The sequence below is a fragment of the Epinephelus fuscoguttatus genome, linkage group LG10 (genome assembly GCF_011397635.1).
Source record: "Epinephelus fuscoguttatus linkage group LG10, E.fuscoguttatus.final_Chr_v1".
Taxonomy (NCBI): domain Eukaryota; kingdom Metazoa; phylum Chordata; class Actinopteri; order Perciformes; family Serranidae; genus Epinephelus; species Epinephelus fuscoguttatus.
In genome coordinates, this window is record NC_064761.1 from 26,543,679 (window position 1) to 26,564,430 (window position 20,752).

Here is a 20,752-nt window from a genome sequence, read left to right on the forward strand (position 1 = left end):
CGTCCCAGACTCTGCAGTCTGTGTAGGAAACTAAAACGAAACAGTCTCTTCCAGCTAATGGGATAATACAGCCATAATGAACATGAGAAACCACACCGCTGATGAAGTCATGTTCTGTAGCTGCAGCCTCACAGAGCGGATCACACAGCCCGAGCATTAGGCCTGAGAATGGAGGCGCAAACAGCTGTGATTTAACTGAGGGATGATGATCCTCCGCAGTGACACAACCTCATTTGGTCTCCTGGTGGCCTGCATACCTCGGCTTCCAGCAAGCAAAATACCCCCCAGGGATCCTAAAATACACGGCAGGCCGGGCTCAGGCCCAGCCAGCCAGCCAGCCAGCCAGCCAGCCGTGAGGAGGGGCAGCAGCCGGGGAGAAGGGAGAGAGGAAGGGCCAGGGGCAGAGCTGCAAGCCTGGACAAGCTAGTCAGCTCCGCAGTCCTCAGACGACAGTCAGACTGACAACACAGCAGGAATGTTAAACTCTTAGAAGCTTTCTCACTGCGTCTGCTCTCATTAAAAAAAACTCAGCTTTGAAGCAGCGATTCCCCAAATGTTATGAGGATGAATGAAGTCAGAACAAAAGCTGACAAATGCACAGATCACCCAGAAGTCACATATGGTCGCTGTGTGCTTTTTCTGTGGCCAACTGCCTTTATTTAGCCATACTTCAGTTGTCAGATCACTGCTAAATGAGTAGCGGGGTTAATCAGGCCATCAGGGTCATGGAGGCCATTATCTGGTCTTATATTAAGGATGTGACTGACACACTGTGGCCGCATCATGTCATTGCATCTGATGTTTCCAACAACAGAGGGTGCAATTTGGTATTTTAGCTCATGAGGAAAGGTCATACACAGCTCTCACAACCCACACACACACAGTACTCAGGATCATTATGCCAACACAATAACAGGAAGTGGTTGTAATTTGCCGCTGTGAGTGATACGTGATTCATGGGGTTACAGTCGTTTTAACAAGAGCTAAATCTTACGTTGTCAACATCATCGGCCTCAGCAGTCATCACAAACATACAAATATCAACTGATGGACATTTATGGAATCAAACACGTACAGACTCGTAAACGACAAACAGGACTGAGGAGATTATTGGACATAAGATGAGAGGAGAACTAAAGAACATTTAACAAATACAAACAAAACAAAACTTTAAACCTCTTCACAAGGAATGCCTCTAAAACTTGATATAATATTCCAATTTAGTGAAACACTTTACTTTAACCCCTTGTTTATCATTTATATGCAAACATTTAATAACTGGTTCATAGGACGCTATAATGTCATTGTTACGGATTTAAGTGTTCATTAATGTATTGTTCGACAAATATAACTCCTCCTGATGGTGAGTGGAGGCTGCTCTATAAACAGATCATGACTGATAATAAATATCCGAACATTTATTTGGTATGCATTTTTAATTCCTCCTAGCTATCTTGGATTAGTAGGACCTGATAATATAGTCCCAAAATCCTCAAACGAAACAACAATTAAGTCCCAACGTCCTCAAACAAGTGCTTTATAAGCAGCTTCTCACCTTGTTACTGTTGCTATTGTACGGCATATCAAACTACAACAGTTATTAATCATAATTAAACAAGTTTGAACCATTAAAATCTGATCAGGTTTTGGACCTTGTCCACTTTTGTGGCAGGGTCGGCTGTTGACGGCTTAGCAGAGATGGCTGCCATCTTGTTTTTACATGGATTAGTGTGAGCAAATAAGTGTCCACGAACGAGGACAACAGGTCTAAATTAAGCAGAAATAAGTATACGGTCCAGTAAACCCAAAAAGGCAGGGTCTCAGACAGATTTAATAATTAAGAACACGAGTTTTCGTAGCTGAAGAACTGTAGACAAATACATGAAAAGGTCTTTATAGGTGCTTACAACATTATAGTGCTATGAACCGTTTATTAAATGTTTAGGTTACATTCATGATACAACCAAATGTGGCCCAAATCTGATTTTTTTGCTTTTATGTGACACAGATCTGACTCTTTCTCAGCTGTGTGGACACAGAAATCCAATTTATTCCCAATCAGATCAGGGCCACTTTCATATGTAGTCCTAAATCTGATACATATCTGAACCAATGGCCATGCGACCAATGTCAGAACGATCATTTTTTCCATACAGCTGTGGTTTTTCAATAACATACATCACTGTGCAGGTGCAGATCACTCACAATACAGTGTCGGAGTGGTCTGTTGAAACTACACAGGGCTGCTGTGGCTGTACCGCTACTGCTTAAGGCTGCCCCAGTCACCAGTCAAGAGAACTCCACAGCTAGATGCTCTCTGACGGGGACAGTTTACCTACATGCCATGACAGTGGTGTCACGAGGTGCTGACATGGATACTGGAATGTAGCCCTGGACATCCTAAAGTTTTGGAGGAACTGTTCTTCCATGAAACCCTACTCCAAAAACATGCCACACACCCTCCCAAACAGAAGCACTTACATGGCTAATTATCATGCAGAATGACAAAATCAGACCTTCCTACTATGGGCTTTATTCAGGAGATGAAGCATGCACTACTATGTCATTCAGTTTTTTCCCCAAATGTGACGTTTGTTGTTGTTCCAACGTGCATGTGTGTGACATTACTGTTTGCATGTGAGGCAAAGACCCGTTCACATTATGTCAGATATGGATCACTTCAAACATGAATGTGAACAGCCTCAGCAGGAAGATCAGATCTAGGGAAATAATCAGAGTCAAGCATTAATCCCTGCAGTGTGACTGCAGCCTTATATAGTGCTTATAAATGCTAAACAGGGGCAGTTAAAGTGTCACCGAGTTTAAGCACATCACAGCTGTTTTTAAGTCAGATTTTTTGGGGTCTTGGATCAACTCAACATAGTACTGAAACCGTGGTGTATACAGTGGACGGTTCGTGAACTCTTCAAGATGTATGCACTGCGAAAAAAAAGTTCTACAAGCTGATTTTTGACTTAAGTCCCACTGAGAAAGAACACACATGTATGAATGGCTCGTAGCCTCCCTGATGAGGGATTAAAATAATTAAGGCTCAGTCCCTGCTGTCTGGGTATTAAGACTATGTTGCTGCTTGCAAACTAACCTCCAACAAGAAGCTCTTCACCTCCAGTCATGCTCTGTCCTGCTTAAAAAAAGGAATACTGATGCTGCAAACCACATTTTAAACTTCCACCGGCTTGTTTAAAGGAAGCATTTCTGTTTCAAAAGTGCAAATGTTTCGGTTCATCAAGCCGAGTTGTTTTGGTTCTGACCGCTACGGATCTGTATCACGCGTACAGACGAGCTGTGTAGATCTATGAGGCCTATGTAGAGATTGCTTTGTAAACACGAGGATGAAAGACTAAAAGAGTTCGGGAATGTGCACGGTCATCATCGGAGTCTGGGGAAGATTCTGATGAAGAGGATCATGCTGATGAAGGTGAAGGAGACCAGGATGAGCATCAGCCACAGCAGCCAGTTGACGGACTTCTTGGTGTGCTGCTCCAGCCGCTCCGACTCCGTCTTCAGCTTCTCGAAGTTCATGTCGGCCTGACGCATGGATTGGCTCAGAGTCTGGGAGGGAGAGGAGGAAACAACTCATCAGGTGAACAAGACAAATGTTGAGCACACAAACCTACAACGCCGGTGTCTTATTCAGAGACTGTAGACATTCATAGGTTGGTTGTTATTCGTCTTGTATTGCCCACTTGTGAACAGAATCAGCTGAGACGTGTGGCGTCAGAAAGAGAAAATGTTTGTGGAACAGAAACACAAAATGAAACCTAATAACTTCCGAAAGGCAGCGACTGTATGTAAAAACACCATATCTCACAGAAAATGAAAATATCTGACACATAAAAACATACTGGCCTCAATCACTAACAGTTGCCTGCCACTTTTTAACACCACAGTGTTTCCCCCATATGCACCTCTTTAACGTTACACCATTTTGTACTACAGACACATGATTGTAAGAAACAACAACTGGGTAGATGTCAACCATGACGCACGCAATGCTGATCACGGATTCAGGATCATAATTTGCCGAGAGGAAAACAGTCCAGCAACTTCACGTGACTACTGCACAGTTATGTTTTAGCGTATGCAATCATTTGATAGGAATTCGCAAAGGTAACATGCACCGACTGTTTCCTTCTTCCTGGAGGCGGGCCTCACTTTGCTTAAGGCCCTCTATAATCCATTAAAGCTGTCAATCTCAATGATAACAGAAAAATTCCCTCACATAGACATTAATGTTACATATTATTTGAATAGGATTCCCTGATAGAGCCATCATAAATGTCAGTTATTATCATTGAAAATGTCAATACGTTTAAGTAGATTAATACTGTTTGGTAATACAACTTTTTTTTGGTTCAGTAAAAGCATATGTTCCTAAATCTTGAAACACCCTCCCGGTGCTGGCAGACACACAGAAACCTCCTGGAAGGGCGCACCTTGCCAGCACACACACATACAATAGATAAATAAATCAAGAATTCTTTTTACTTCACTGCAACAACTCTATTCTAGAGGAAACACTGCACGATACCATCTTTGACATGATCACAGTATTTGCTCCTGACCACCATATACACAGTCAGCCAGGCGTATAAATGCAGAACGATGTGTATCAAACTAGTTCCTTATTTGCTTCCTGTTGCACTCAGCAGCCATAGATCAAATTCCTACAAACAAATTTAATCTCTGATCGTCTCTGTAAAACCTGGGTCTACAAAAAAACTGCTGCGAGAAACAGACAGGCTGACATATTACTGAATTAAAGTTTTGTTTAATCATTATTTTGTCTGGTGAAATGTAGTCTTGGCAAATACATATTTTATATGGATGCACGATATCAGCACATCATCAGAATCGGCCAGCATGCTTTTTCTTAATTTGAACAACGAATGAATATTATGTACATTTACAAGTATTGTATGTCATGTCTCCATCTGCTGATGAGCCATCATGGTAAGAATATGCATGCATAGTATGATGTTAATTCCACTACAGAAGAGACTAAAATTAGGTGAGGAAAAAGTGGATATATCAATATCAGTATCGGCTATCTACCAAATGAGTTGTTACATATCGCCATATCGGATATCTGCAAAAAATCCAATATCGTGCATCACTAATATATCACACTGTAGTAACCCTGATCTTATACAGTGTGACAAACACTGTAATTCTTGCACATGTGTGTCCAGTTACCTGGTTGTCCTGTTTGATGATGTTCTGCGCTGCCAGAGTGTTGTTCTTCAAGTTTCGGGCCAGGTTGAGCATGTCATCAGCAAGTTTCTCCTGCAGGTTGTGGTGGTGCTGCAGGACGGCCTCCAGCTCTGCAGCCGACTGACGCTCATCCAGAGGAAGACCTCTGCACAAGGCCGCACAGCTGGGTTAGCATTTTTATTTTACTGCAGGCACAGTCAATACATACACGGATCAAAGTTCCTACTGAAAGCATTTAGCAGTGAGGAGTGAGAGTGTGCACAGATACAGATGAAAGGATACTGTGAGACACATTCATGATTTAACAAACTGGGAATGAGCCTGAACTTTTCAGACACAATCACTAGATGTTAGTCTTATATGTAAATAAATACAGTATAATGGACATTAGTTCTTTGTGACAAGAAATAATACGAGCAGTGTTACCTTCTGTTTCGCAAGTCTGTTTCTGACGTGCCTGTAGAGAGGAAAGGAGAACGTCATCATTCTAAAATATCACTACCAGGAGAGGAGCTTGTTTAAATATGTCATGTCATTTCTCAGTCAAAATACTGAATTTAAGATGACTTTAAAACTTTGAATGAAAAAAAAAAATCTTACCTTTGCCTGACAACCCCTGCAATGACACAAACATAGACAGAGTGTGTGGCCCACAGTATTTTTAAATGTAGTTTTTCCAACCAAATTTAAAAATTAGGAAAGCCAGACTTAAGCAATTGAAGCATGACAACAGAATCTAACTAACTAACAACACTAGTTTAAAGCTAAAGTACAGTCTCAAATGTACAGATTTTACATGGTAAACCAACTGTAAATGAACTGCTGGCTAGTAGTGAGCAAAACAATGCAGATGTCATTGATCAGTTTTTACTTCTACAGTGTGTAAATCTCATCTTACCGTGCCGAGCAGCTCGTCCCTCATCTCTCCTGTACAACGGGCCTTCGTCTGCATGTGGACAGTTTTAGAGGCAGGCATCCTCTCATTGGCTATCGTGGGTGTTCGTCCGGGGGCGAGGAACTGATTGGCTAAAGCTTTTTCTGTTGGTGAAGACTGTCAGCGAGCACAGAGGAGAGAAGAGGTCAGAAAACTGAACAGGAGAAAAACTCAAGAAACAAGAGCTGATAGTTTCATGTTTTAGGTATTTAGGATGTCCAGTTCAGATAACAAATAAGGAACACAGAGGATGAAGTACTGTTTATAACACTGCCATAAATGTTAACGTGACAATAACACATTCTGTGCATAATATAGAAAATGGCAATGATCATAAAAGTGTTGGATTTGTAAAATACTGCCACTGACCAGTTTCTCTGCCTCAAGAAGTCCTTTCAGAAAATCTACTTTTCTTGTATATTCAGTCAGGATTTCTGCTGTGGGTTTGCTGGAGAAAAAGATGTATTTACTTATGTGTTACAAATCAGCAATAGTAATAATAATAAAAAACACATTAAGATACATGAGAGGTTAAGAGAGATGTTACCTCAGGCTTTTCCTCAGAGCCACCAACATCTCCTCCAGGGCACCAACATACTAAAGGAGACAACACACAGACAGTGACTGTAAATATTATATAGTCTGAAGCAGACATGAACTTTAGAGATGCCAAGCTGTGCACACTCTGCTGTGCCTCAGTCTTCTGCAGCTTTTTTTTGTATTAGAAAGCAAAGACAAGGCGACACTAAATACCTAAACCCACTGTTCTTATTAAAACATCCATCCAGAGGTCAAGTGTGAATGTTAGCCACTTTAAATGTATTAACAAACACATTATTTAACCTGGAAATTCAGCAGTTCGCTGGGATGAACATCACAGTGGCATTTGACTTCACTAATGTTTATCTAACATTGATAAACCAGATAAAACAGCAGACTTTAAGGGACTGAGGGTGTTCATTCTCACTATCTCTGATCCAACGACAGCCTTCAGGACAATACATTAATGATCTCAAGATTATGGTAAGAATCTGTGTATAAATTACAACTAAAGAACATGCCAAGGCCGTCAGATTTTTCAAAGAAGGCAAGTATACACCGATCAGCTAAAACATTAAAACCACTGACAAGAGGTGTAGTGAATAACATTGATCATCTCGTTACAATGCAAAGTTCTGCTGGGAAACCTTGGTTCCAGGCATTCTCGTGGATATCACTCGACACGCTCCATCTATCCAAACACTGTTGCAAACCAGGTGCACCCCCTTGTAGCAACGGCACCCCCCGATGGCAGTGGTCCCCCAGCAGCACACTGCCCCATGCCACACCATGAAACTGCTCAGTAATGGCCCGAGAAAAATGAACTCAAAGCTCAAGGCATCGACCAGGCCTCCAACTTTCCCAAATGCCAATATGATGGAGCATCTTTGGGACATGGCGGTACCCCAGAGGACCTGCATCCATGCCTTGACAGGTCAGAGGCCCAACTGTGAATCAGACTTGGCTCTGACCTGTCAAGGCATGGACACAGAACCTCCGGGGTCCTGTAGTGTTTGGCACCAGGGCATTGAGAGTGGACTCCTGTAGGTTGCGAGGTGGGGTACCCGCATGTCGCACAGATGTTCAATCATATTGGGATCTGGGGAATTTGGAGGCGAAGTTATCACCTTAAGCTCTTTATCACGTTCTTCAGAACATTCCTTGGCTAATTATATAGTTTGGCGTGGCACACTGTCCCGCTAGGTGCACTTAGTTTGCAATAATGTTTGGGTGGTAAAGCATGTTAAGTGTGATTTAAATGAATGCCAGGAACCCAGAGGTATCCCAACAGAGCTTTTCATCGTAACAACATGATTAAAGTTACCTATCAGTGGCTTTAATGTGTTGACTGATCAGTGTATATACAAGCTGTTTATTAGACACACTTAGCCAAAACTAATGCAGTCTAATACAACAGTCCTGCATTTGAGAGGTATTGATTCAATTTAATGATCATCCTGGAGACTGCAGTTTGTTTAATTCTAATATTTAGTCCAATCTCATTGATATAAAAATGTGATGGACAAAAGAAACACAGCTCAACAGCGCCACAAACTACATCCTGCAAAATGACCATAAAGTTAAATCAACACCTCTTAGCACAGCATAAAAGGAACATGATTAGCTTTGTGATAGGTAGGATTAATTGCAGGAAAGTTGAATTATACAACTGTGACAGCTATCTGTATCTAATAAACTGGAAACTTAGTGTAAAGGTGTGAATATACAGTTGTAGCTGTGGTTTAGATCCTGGTTCAGCTGTAGGTGTTCAAATGTGGTTTGCAGTTCAGGTGCACATTTGACGTGACTGTTAGCTGTCATTAATACAACAAGCTAGCTTGGCAAAAGGTTAGCAAATAGTCTACAGATAAATTGTACCGCTAGTTAAAAGTGTTTAATGTAACGTGTGTCGGAGCAGAAAACACCAGTGAGAGGTAAAACCTTACAACAGACTCCTCTGTCAGTGATTTCAGTGACGACGTGGCTAACAGCCTGAGCGGCTAACGGCTAACAACAACAATAGTCATGCTAACTGTAGCTGATGAAGGTCACTGAAAACAGCACCGGACGGTAACAGTCACTTCCGGTCTACATCGTCTCACCTTCTCCAGCCTCCATTCAGTCTCTCCACGTTTCTCCGACGCTATAGATTCACAGCGGGACAGTAATCTGATAAAATTTATTTCTAATCGCGAAGCCATGTCTGAAGCTGACACACGGTCGCAGGAGTATGACGTCTATCAAACAGCCCAGAGATGACGTAGGCGGAGAGACACGTTTAACAGCGTGGAGGCTTAATAAGGTGTCTTTCAAGATATCACATAGAATTTACCAGGTGAAGGTTGTGATTTAAAGATTCAAGCTGAATATGGATTATTAGTGTGATTTCTGTTTGTTTTTATTTTATTTTCCACTGTATATACACCAGACTGTTTTGAATTGATGTATAAAAAAGAAACTTAAGATTAATGTTGCCATAAATGTGTTTGATGTATTGCTATATTTGAGTCAAGATAAGACTGGAAATAACCTGTATACCCTAGAATACTATTAATTTTGACAAATCCCATATTCATAAAAATAAATGGTCAGAAACCAAACCAACTTTCCTGCACTTAACCGTGATTTTCAACAATATAGTATCAAATTATCTAATGTTAAGAACAAAAGCTATTAAGATCTTAAAGTTAATAAATGATTATATTATGCATACAACAAAAACCCATTATAAACTGTTGGGGAAAAGAAGTGTTGTGGAGTGACTAGTTACATGTAACCAGTTACAGTGATTAAATTACAAAATAATTTAACTGCAATCAGTCACAGTTACTGAGAAAAAAATATGTACTCAAAGTACAGTCACTTATCAAAATGTTAATAATGCTAATATGCACTCTGTTGCTTTACATTTTTTCTCTGTGCAGGAATTCCCTCTTTTGGCACAGACTATTTCCTGATATTTTTCAGTTTTATTGACTAGTTTAAAACATTGGTTAGAAAAGGAATCGAATGTAATATGTTACATTACTTTGAAGAAGTGATTAAATTACAAATTAAACAGGATAATTAGTAATCTGTAACATTGCATTTCAAAAGAAACCTCCCCAACACTGGTTATATCAGAATGTTACATAATGTAATATCAAAGTTTTGTCATCTTATTTTGCATTTTATTTTAGTTGTCTGTGTAGCCTGAAGAAAATGAAAAAAGGGAGCCTGCTGTGAACTTCACAACAATTTATCCAGGCATTTAAACAGTGAATTCATATTTAATTTCTTTTTACCCTGTTATTTTTTTTCTTTACCTTTTAATAAGATTCACACTGTTATTTGCATGAATGTAAATGAAGGTCACTCTCCAAACGCTTAATTTAGTCTCCCTTGTTATTTGCAGAAGCCACCAAACCTTTAAGGATAAGATTTGTGTTAATATTTGTGATATAATAAATAAGAGTGCAACACCAGACAAGCTTAACCAGTGTCTGAGAGACTGTACAGTGGTATCATATTTACCATATATTGCTAGACCGTGGGTGAATAAATATTAACTGTGTAAAAAACTGAATTAACTGAAATACATTATCATCTGTTCCTTAAAAAGAAAAAGTGTGTGGTATGCACATTATTCTGACCCACTTGCCAGTAAAGTATAATTTGGAGTATTGTAAACTTTAAGTTGATGAGAGTAGGTTCAACACAATATTTAGAGGGGCACTCAACTAATTTTACATATCAGTGTCAGTTTACTAGTCACGGGGAGAACAGCACAGTGTGAACAACTGTGTGTCTTCTGTGGCTCTGAAGGAGCTTTATTAAAAATGTCATGTGACATCACTTAAGTTAGGGGCAGAACACGACTCATTCTAATATTAGGACGTACCTGATGATCCTGGAGGGTCTTCTGGATGTTCCACATTGTACTCCAAATGTTTAAGGTGCATCTTTTCCCCTTGTGCGTGAAAATCACCATATAGTTTCCTGTGCCTCCTCTATTCTTCACCAGGTTGTTCAAATCACAGATATTTTCAAGAACTTAATTCAAGTTATTATACAATTTCAAAATCGTCTTGTACAACTCTGCCTGCAGAAAGACGGTATGGTGCTGCAATATGATTTTATAAGATTTGAGCATCACTTAGTACAAAGAGGCTTCATGGATGTTAAAATCAACAGATCTCAACCCAGTTTCACACCAATGGAAGATTTTGGAGCAACGTCTAAGACAATGCTCTCAAACCATCCACAGAACTCCAAATTTAAATTTCTACTTAATTTGTGACTGTGTTGCTAACTTCATTCACAGTTCTTTTCAAAATATTGTTGTCCATGGGGTAAATGAGTCTGTTAACTCTTGTTAGAAGAGACAAATGTATGGAGAGGTCACAAACACACAGCAGCAGACGTAACAAGCATCATGTTCTGTATTGTCATGTTAATACTAAATAACCATTACAGTTCACGTCATTCAGTCCCAACCACACACTCTCTGATACACACTACACATCAGAACATCTTCCTCATAATCCAGACAAACTAACAGACATCATTCAACAGCAGTCAGAGAGGAACATTAGTATTACATTTCATACAAAGTTGGCTAGAGCTGTGCTTCAGCAGAACCTGCTCATCGTGGGACTGTTTACTCTGAATGGCAGCTGAGTGAAGTTCGTTCGAGCGAAAACAAAAAGGGGGTAAGGTGAGTTCAAGGACTTGGAGCTTTGAAGACATCGTGGCACGGCTTGTTGCATCATGGCTGGGTTTGTGTTTTTTGTTGTTTCAAAGGAAAAAAGTGGCGTGTGCTGCTCCCATTTCCCTTTGTGAGGCAATGACTTCCTATATCTGGCATTTATTGTGCGGTAGGTGGAAAAGAGGCTGTTGTGACGAGGCACCTGCGCGACAGTCACAATGTGCACCATTAGGTCCTTGTTTCAAACATGTCTTGTGTCGGTTCAGTACAATAAACACAGAGTCACAATAGACAAAGGTACCCTCACTGTATCCCAAATAACCCTCCCTCCCACCCTCTGCCAGCACTGTCCATGACATGACATGAGAAATGAGATCTTTATCAACTTACTGTACACACCAAGGCACTAGCTAATGTTACAGTGAGCGTGTTTCGCTCATTAGGAGAACTTAGAAATGAAAAGTGCAGCTGGAACCTGAAATATCTCCTTGAATTAGCACAAATGTGTTTAAAAAAAAAAACAGGAGCAAGAAAACAAAATTGCAGGTCCGTCATCATGAGGCTACAGAGAACACAGCCTCCGTCCCAACTCATCAACAATATATTAAAATGGTAGAAAAGGTGCTTGGCAACATCATGTCCAGTTATTTTTACTGTCATAGAGGACAACAAGACTAAAGACACATTTACAGTTCTTGATTAGTTCCCACTGATGACAGCGACAGGGACAGCCTCCATTTTGTGTCACTTCTGTTCAGCTCTGTGGATCCACTGCACGTGTCGTAGTTATATTCCTCTACTGTGATTCTTGATTCCTCTTCTCTCTCTCTACAATCCATCATTGTCATCTGTGCCACTCCATATACGTTCACTTCCATTAGTCTGACTCTGAGGTCGCTGCCTGTGATCCTCTTCACCGCTCCATCTTTCCTGTTCTGCCCTGGTCAGACGTCATCGTCCATATAAGGTATGTCTGGGTCAGAAAAACGTCTCTGGCCCTTCACGGCTTGTGTGTCCTGGTGCTGAGGAGAGGGTGTTGCCATGGAGATGGAGGAGGAGGAGGTGGAAGCAGAAGGAGGGCAGGAGGAAAAAAACAACAGGTCACACTCGGGGCTGTCGATGTAGAGGGACTGGGTGCTGTCTTTACGGCGGCCGGGCTGCTCCCTTCTCTTTACCAAGTACTTTAATGCTCGATTCCCTGGAGGGGAATACGTCTGAGCTGGACTGGAGGCTGCAGACTGGGAGACGACGCCGTATGGGAGTTTAACTGTGCTGGGGATGATGGGGTTGCGGCGTTGCAGCGGATGCCTGAAGGGGGAGGATTCAGAGGTTGAAGAAACGCAGCTGAACACGGAGGAGGTGGAGCTAGCAGGGGTGAGGCTTTGCAGAGAGAGGCGTCCACCAGGGACTTTAGGTCGCTGGGCCAGGTCTGGTGGTTTGGGTGGACAAACTGGCTTGTGTCTCCTCAGCTGGGGGACACCTTGTCCTGGAAGAGAGAGAGAGAGGGGAAAGTTGAGGAAGATAAACATGTTTTCCTCAGAGCTGTTTGTTAAAAGAACACTGTGCAAGATTTAGGGTGATTTAATGGCATCTAGCAGTAAGGACTGCAACCAGCTGAAACTTCTCCTGGTCAGAATTCCTTCAGCGATCATTGTTCAGGAGGTTTTCAATGGTAGCTGAGTTATCTGCAGAGGTCTCCCCCTCTCAACAACAAATGGACCAGGTGATTAACACCAGTAAAAACACTGAGTAAAGCACTTTTACGTTACAAATCAGGGTTTCTCTGATGCTGCTTGGCTCGTTGGAGACAGGTCACTAGCCCAGCACCTCCTGATGTGTGTTCTCTCTTTTTTTCTCTGATAATTTAAGATCCTAACTAGCCTAAAAAATTCTAGCACTGAGTCCCAGCTTAGGGGTGATTCAGGAAACTTCCTTGAGTTACAGTGTTATTGCGTTGGATGGGAAATGTGAACACATCTCTAATGAGATCAACCACAAATATTATCCCTGCACTATCTGCTCTGGAGCATTTCAATTACTCAGTGTTATTCAGCATTTGGAGAATATTTCTCCTACCTCTTTGTCTTTCTGCCATCGTCTCCTCTGCTTTAAAAACTCTTAAGCTACTTAAAAGTCCACCTCCATGTTCCAACTAAGGAGCACCCTTAAAAGCTAAGATGCCTAGTCTGACCTAGTCTTAAATTTAAGGGGAAATTCTTAGATTTTTTCACTAGCAGCAACTTCTAGTACTGGGATGCTTTGTGAGTACAGTCCCAGATATTTAGGAGGTTTTAACCCAGAGTGAAATTTTCTGCAGAGGTCTCCTCCTCACAAATAGACCTGGTGGTTTAAGCTGGTTAAAACACTGAATAAAACAGTTTCACATTAACAAAATCTATCTTCTACTGATGCCGCTCGTCGTGGAGGATATTCCATTTCTGCCAGTATATCCCCCTAAATCCTACACACTGGACCTTAAAATTCACACAGCAATCCTGAGAGGGTGAAGACTAATGGAAGAGCATGCAACCATGTTATCTACCAAACATGATGTTTAGTGAAACAGAATTAGACATTAAACTTCTCATTCGATATGTCATGCCAAATGTTCAATTAATGAATTTGGAGAAAGTTTGAGCATGCTTCTGTGCCACACATGCATTTACATGCATACATGGGTGTGCAGAGGGATGCACACAAACACACACACACACAAACACACAAACACGGTTGCTGTTCCTCCAACCTGTTTGGTTACAGAGCAGACGTCACCGCCCCCATCACCATCACTGGTCCAGACCTGCACCACAAAAAACAGGTCTGGTCTGGTCAGACACCCACAGGTTAGCGAGAGAAACAGGTAGAAGGAAGGAAAGACCACACTGTACCTTAATACTGACCTTCAGGCTCGGAGCCATGAACAGTGGAGCGCTGCTGCTCGTCCAGAAGGCTCTCGGAGCTCAGCGAGGCTTCGGAGTCGAAGTTCTCCTGGTCTGAACCAGGCTGCTCCATCTCTGGCAGTCTGCAGGCCAGATCCTCTCTGCAGAGAGACAGACGACAAGGACGTCAGAGACATGAGACCTGAGAGGACACTATATCAACAGAGAAATGGTACAGGAAGCATCCTTACTTCTCCTGTTTGATGGACTTGATGCGTTCCACTAGGTTCTTCTCAGTCTCTGTGTCTGTGTCTGAGTCCAGAGGCTCGTTCTCAGGGACCACGCTGAGATCAGAACTGACCTTCTCATGCACCTGTGGGACACAGAACATCACGCGCTGATACCAAATGAACTTAACAATGTCTATCATGTAATTACTATACAAGTTTAATAACTCGTATAATAATTACACAATAAACATAAATGGCACAAAACCTACATCTGAAACATTTTGTTAGTGAGGAAAAGAGGCTGGATGGTGCCCGTGGCATTCATGCATCTGCACATCATTCCTGCAGCACGTCGGTGACACACAATTACTTGGAGGTAGCAAAAAAATTGCTGCGATACAAAAGAAGCTTGTAAACACATCAGCACCCCGTGAAACTACTGGTGTAAGGCGTTTACATAAAATATGCAAACAGGTCATTTGAGCTGTGATAAAAATTAGAGATACATCACTGCAATCCAGAAACATCCAACCTCCAACAGCAAATATAACATGACTTTCAGAGCTTTGTATTGCCTGGGTCCAGACCTTTAAAACCGCCCGCTCCATCGAGTTGGAGTCGACTGATTCATCTTGCATCACGGTTAAAATCAGCGCCACAGTGGGACTAACGCCATTGTCAAACATTATGAGGTGATATGCCGAAACCAGTGAGGAGCGATAACTACAATGGTGGGTGCTACAGACAAGATAGACGCTGCTATCGAGGCTGTTCTAAATCATCACGTCTTCTCACTATTGCACATCGTAGTCGGTTTTACTTTGTTCTGCTCCACTTTTAAAACCCCGGAAAAAATGGTGCAACTATGCATCAGTGTGGACTTGAGTGACATTACACTCAGGCAGATTCATTGGTCTCTAGTGATTGGTTAGGTAAAATCGAATCCCCCTCCCCCACGGAAATCGGTTAGAGTTGACACAATGTCTTACTGAAGCATAACGAATTGACAATATTGTCTGATATCAGGCAAAGCTTTGTAGTCTTCTTTCAATTAAAAAAAATGGAAGAAGATAGGAAGGAATAGCACAAAGAAATAAAGCATGATAACCATCAAGCTTTGCCAGTCACACTGTTGTCAGGCCATTGTCTTCCAATGAGACAACAATAGTAGTATAATCACGACACCAACCCAGAACCATCTTGTTCTCTTGTGAGAAGAACAAGATTAACAAACATGCAAACTAATACCAGTTAGTAAGGGAGAATAAAAAGGATTACGGGAAGAAGGATAAAACAACAAAAACAAAAACAGCCAGAGCATCACCCACATCTAACATGCCATGCACAGGCGGTTCTACATGGCACGCTACTACACACTACAACTACCAGGTCTACTGTACTTGGAGAACTCGATGATACATACCACCACTCCTTTGTAAGGAGGTGAGAACCTGAGAGGTAAATGCGAGAAGGGCTAGAAAGAGACAAGGAACATTGGCCATGTTACCCATGTGATTCCTTTACATCCAGACACGAGGCTGAGCAACAATCTAAAACTTTATGTTATTGCCATTCAGACCAAAACAAAGGTGATCCAGAGCGAGGCAGCGTTCGTTTCTCACCGTGTTCTGTCTCTTGAGTTTGAGCTGCTTCACGGCCAGAGCCTCTGCGTACTCCAGCTGCTCGATCTCATCCATCTTCTCATTGTAGCGTCTGATCTGCTCTGTGATGATCATCTCTACACACCTACAGGGCGAGGAGACATCAGACAGGGTGAGCGTGAGTGCAGCAGTTTGCTAGATCACTACAGAATGAAGGACTAATGTGTAGTGTGAAAAAAGCAAAAAGCAGATTTTGTTGTTTTCGCTTACGTGGTGGTCTTGGCAACATCCTTCATGCTGAGCAGTGGGTCAGCACTGTCTGGGCAGCGCAGGACACACGGGGCAAAAACTATGGCCAGCGAGTTAGGAGACATACGGTTGTGAGCCTCCTCTTTACACACCCTGCAACAGAATTCATTAGATATTATTAGTGTGTTTTTTAGTCGTACATACATATAATCCAAGGTATACTACGCAGGAATTTCCTACAAAATACTGTATAGACTTATACAAAAATCATCCCTCTCAATCATCACTTAAGACCCACTAGCAGTGTGTGGTGGTGTATTTATCCGCAGAGACTCTGCCTTCTGCCTTCGACCTGTATTTTCTTATTTTCTCTTATCTTGCTGTGTTTGGGATGTTTATTGGCTGCAACATTTGTGCAGTGGTGTGTAGCCCCCAGCTGAGAATAGCAGGCAGATGAGGTCGGGACTTAATAAAAAGGTAGAGACCTGGTAGAAGCAGCAAGCATCCAAGAGGAAGCTACGAAAATTGCAAACACAAGGCTGAAAAAATGCAAATATAGCAAGGCGAATGCAAAATAAGAGTTAATCTGGGGCTGGCTTTCACCTGCCGGCAGGCATTTAAGGAAAGTGGGAATGAAGAGTGACACAGACACAAAGCTGGCCTGTTTTTGTTGGACAGGTAGGTCCCGGCGACTCAGTTAGTTAGCTTACTAAGTATCTGCTTTTCCATTGCAACAACTGTAATGTTTCTACAATAGCAGCCTGCAGTATACAAGCATGTTTACCAGCAGTAACAATTCCTGCAGAGTATACCTTTAACTGAGAGCCAACACAAAGAGTGCATACATTTTAGGAGCCTTGATGGATTTCTGTCATGACCACATTAAAATATGCAAGACCACAACGACAGATTTCCTACCTGACAAGGTGGAAGACAAGTCTCTCTAACGTGTTGAAGTTTGCTGGAGGAAGCTCTTCCAGCACTTTGTATACAGCATGAAGCTGCTCCTGCTTCTCTGGCAGTTCTAGAGGAGAAAACACATCATAAATCGAACCCCATAATTAACCGTGAACGCTAAGCTGAGCTCATTATGTCGTTGAAAACGCCTCATTTCAGTTTTAATCACGACTAATAAATGCTTTCCACGTTTACATGTCAAGTTTTAGTTAAAAAAACCACTGTCATAAATAGCTTTGTCAGCAACCCAGCAACAGACAAAACACTGAAAGGAACAGCTGTGCACACGTTGTCTCATAGAAAATGCTGCCCCCTGGTGGGGAGCATGCTGCTCACCAACTGCATGCAGGAAGTCACTGTAATTTGTGAAGGTCATGAGTGGATCTGGCAGCTCCCTTAGCCACTGCTTCACCAGGCCCGTCACTGTGTGGATGGGATAGTCATCAAGGCAGACCAGGTGGGGGTCTAAACACATTGACAATGTAACATCAATACAAAAATCAACCAATCAATCAATCAATAAATCAAGAATAGAAGTTAGAAAAAGAAGGCAGACAGAAGCCGACAGACAGGCAGTCCTTTATCAGTTTGCTGTAAATGTCAAACAGAAGGGGTCTAACCAGTCTCTAGTCTCTGATGCAGCTCTTTCATGCGGTTGGCAGAGCCAGACTTGCGGTAGATGCCCTCAGTGTACAGGCCATTCATCTCCACATGCTCCAGCATCATCTCCAGCACAATGGGTACTGGGTTCCTCTCGCTGACCAGGTGACACACACGTACACAGAAGTGCATACCAGTGGGCTCATCGTCACTCTATGGATTCAGACAGACGGCAGCAGTCAGTCATTGAGACATCTACTCAAGACAAACTGTCCACAACAGCCACGGAAATCACACATTCCTCTCTACTATATTGTTAACCATCTGATTTTGAAATATGACTATGATAAACAAAGCTGTTACTGAAGTCTTAACAGGTGAGACACTGTTCTTTTTTAGAATTAAAATTAGGTACAATAAAGAGGGCCAACGTCCTGCCATGTTTCAAACTTTATGAGAAATTGTGCTTGCAGCTAGTGGAACAGTAGCTCACTTAATTTAGGACACTGCCTCTCTACACTGTATAAAGCCCCACCTCACTCCAAACCCTTATAAACCTAAGCACATGAATAATCCAGGACTGTAATTTTAAAAATAATAATAATAATAATAACATAAAACACTACCTTTTTGGCACAGAAGGTGGAGCAGTCAGTGACTATTTTGCAGAGGCACTTCTTATGGCACACCATTTTACAATCTGTAAGAGGAGATAAAAAACATACATATTATGGATTGGTGCAGGGATATCTTTTTTGTTATGCTGCAAGATTTATTGTTGATATCTGACCACAAATAAAACAATAAAACATGAAAAGAAGTTTTGTTGGTAAACTCACAGCTGCACATGTAGGCCTTCTCCATGCCCCAGATGTACGAACTACACTGGTCACACGACTGCACAATGTTGACCTGATAGTTGACGAAAACATGATCCAGCGGACTCTCCATCTAACAAGATGGACAGTCACTCGATTAGAAATCACAATATTTACTAAGTTATGAATGATTATTAAATGAAATGAAAAAAAGGTGAAATAAAATTTTAACTTTAACTTTTGCATGCTTACACTTTTATCTTTTTTCCTCCTCTTCTTTCTCGCTTTCGCAGGCTGAAAAACACGTACAGAGACCAACAGCATGGATATATTCCTTTTTCACATTTTGACTGCTTAGACTGAATGATAATGAAGGTCAGTGTTTTTACCTTAGAAGGTTCACCCTCCTCCTTCTTCTTCTCTTTTCTGATGAAGCCATCCAGCACAGACTGGAAGAGGTTGACCACAAGCTTGACTTCTCCTTTCTGCTTCTCGCCCGCCAGGTGGACCACTTTGTTGTGGTAGCCTGTCATCAGACCTTTGTAGCCGATGGTGGGTTTCTGGTAAAGTTCAAGGGACACGAGAGTCAATGAGGAAGAGGAGAGGATGGTGAGGAAGAACTCTGATGAATATGTGTGTGTTATGTGCCATCAGATAAACTCACTGGGAGAGAATACATGGCTTTGATTGTCTCTCTGAACTGCATGGTGGCTGTGACAAAGATGGCCTCTGTGGGTGACAGTCCCCTGGAGCAGAAATCATTGACCTATAACAGAACACAAACAGAAATTAGTTTTGTGGGTAAATAAGATAAAATTATTTACTACAACAATCAAAAATCAATTTTCACTCACCTGGTTGCCCAGAAACTCATCAAGGTTCCGGAGCTCATTGGCATTGGTGATTTCACGATCCAGCGAGGCGTTCCACTCAGACACCCGCGTGGCACGACTGATTTTTATGGCGGGGTTGCCGCCTTTACCAGCACGGTCCCCATGTGACTGGGAATGAGGCCGAGATGGATGTCCGAACACTGGAGCTGAAAGAGAGGGAGAATGTTTTCATACGTATCATCACAGAGTAATATCTATAACTGGGAGAAGACTGAGTGAATGATACGTTGCCTGCTTCTCCTACTTTCTCAAACTGAACTCAAACCTCTATAACGCAGAACGTACAGTACACTGAAGCACCATGGAGGAAACAAAACCCAGAGTAAAGTTATTCTGTTTACACTGAGCATGAACGTGCACGGGTCACTGTTTTCTCAGAAAGTAAGCAGCAGGATTAGTAAAGGCCTGAGAATATTAGTGATAATACACCTGTGTTTTCTTTCCATTTCTCACTCCATGACGTGTGATAAAAGCAGACTGAGCAGTGCAGCAGTTGTAGTGCAGTTAGTGTCGGGTGATAAAATCTCACTATCTGATCTCAAATAACCACCCAGTCTTTTTTAGTGATGATGAAATATAATCACTTTGATCTTTTTTATTGAAGTACACAGCAGAAATACTCTCTGTTTCACAAGCTTTTGGCAAGTAAACCCAAAAAATCTGATGGGTGAATTCACAAAAGGATTGCGCAGCTTTTGCGGCTCCTAAACCTGCGTGAATAAGACAAAAAGAAACTGTAATTCTCAAAACACCCACAAAGGGTGAAATGCACCCCTAACTACACTGCCAAGCAAATAGCGTCTTGATGTTTCTGTGTCATTTACCTGTATTTAAATTAATCATATGTTTGGTGCAAAATTGTCCCTTTCTATGCAAATAAACCTTGGTGTCCCCATTTCCACCAAACACTTTCGGTATGGTACCTTTGGAACCAAAAGTAACCCTTCAGACATTGTACCTAGACCCTAACACGTCCAACACTCACTGTATTTCTTCATTACCGGTGACACAGATGAAAGTCTGCACCTCGCTTATTGTCCACAGAACGAGGCTGCACAACGACATTTTCAGAACAAACTAAAACAGGCTGCAGTCAGAGTCTCTCTCCATGACATACTTAAAAAAAAAA

General features: G+C 41.8%; 2 protein-coding genes across 9 annotated transcripts in view; both read right to left on the bottom strand.

Annotated features, from left to right (window-relative positions):
* Window positions 1-601: 601 nt before the first annotated feature.
* Window positions 602-8,957, bottom strand: use1 (unconventional SNARE in the ER 1 homolog (S. cerevisiae)). The gene is made up of 8 exons (XM_049588514.1): window positions 8,812-8,957; window positions 6,717-6,766; window positions 6,539-6,617; window positions 6,134-6,286; window positions 5,836-5,851; window positions 5,662-5,692; window positions 5,218-5,380; window positions 602-3,573 (listed from the first exon to the last, which is right to left on the bottom strand). Exons 1-8 carry the CDS (start codon window positions 8,908-8,910, stop codon window positions 3,391-3,393), a joined length of 774 nt encoding a protein of 257 aa, XP_049444471.1. The 5' UTR covers window positions 8,911-8,957; the 3' UTR covers window positions 602-3,390.
* A 2,155-nt stretch (window positions 8,958-11,112) lies between these two features.
* Window positions 11,113-20,752, bottom strand: part of LOC125895414 (unconventional myosin-IXb) — a 61,587-nt gene continuing 51,947 nt past the window's right edge. For 4 of the 8 annotated variants that reach the window (XM_049587213.1, XM_049587211.1, XM_049587212.1 and 1 more), the window contains 15 exons: window positions 19,585-19,769; window positions 19,395-19,496; window positions 19,120-19,290; window positions 18,983-19,024; window positions 18,752-18,863; window positions 18,539-18,612; window positions 17,933-18,125; window positions 17,649-17,777; window positions 17,274-17,379; window positions 16,377-16,508; window positions 16,128-16,251; window positions 15,929-15,979; window positions 14,527-14,648; window positions 14,297-14,436; window positions 11,113-12,882 (listed from right to left, as the gene is read on the bottom strand). In XM_049587213.1, coding sequence (XP_049443170.1) covers window positions 12,341-12,882; window positions 14,297-14,436; window positions 14,527-14,648; window positions 15,929-15,979; window positions 16,128-16,251; window positions 16,377-16,508; window positions 17,274-17,379; window positions 17,649-17,777; window positions 17,933-18,125; window positions 18,539-18,612; window positions 18,752-18,863; window positions 18,983-19,024; window positions 19,120-19,290; window positions 19,395-19,496; window positions 19,585-19,769 — 2,225 coding nt within the window. In that variant the 3' untranslated portion in view covers window positions 11,113-12,340. Of the gene's footprint in view, window positions 12,883-14,142; window positions 14,197-14,284; window positions 14,437-14,526; window positions 14,649-15,928; window positions 15,980-16,127; window positions 16,252-16,376; window positions 16,509-17,273; window positions 17,380-17,648; window positions 17,778-17,932; window positions 18,126-18,538; window positions 18,613-18,751; window positions 18,864-18,982; window positions 19,025-19,119; window positions 19,291-19,394; window positions 19,497-19,584; window positions 19,770-20,752 lie in introns of all 8 variants that reach the window. The other 4 variants (XM_049587216.1, XM_049587210.1, XM_049587214.1 and 1 more) reach the window with 3 other exon arrangements.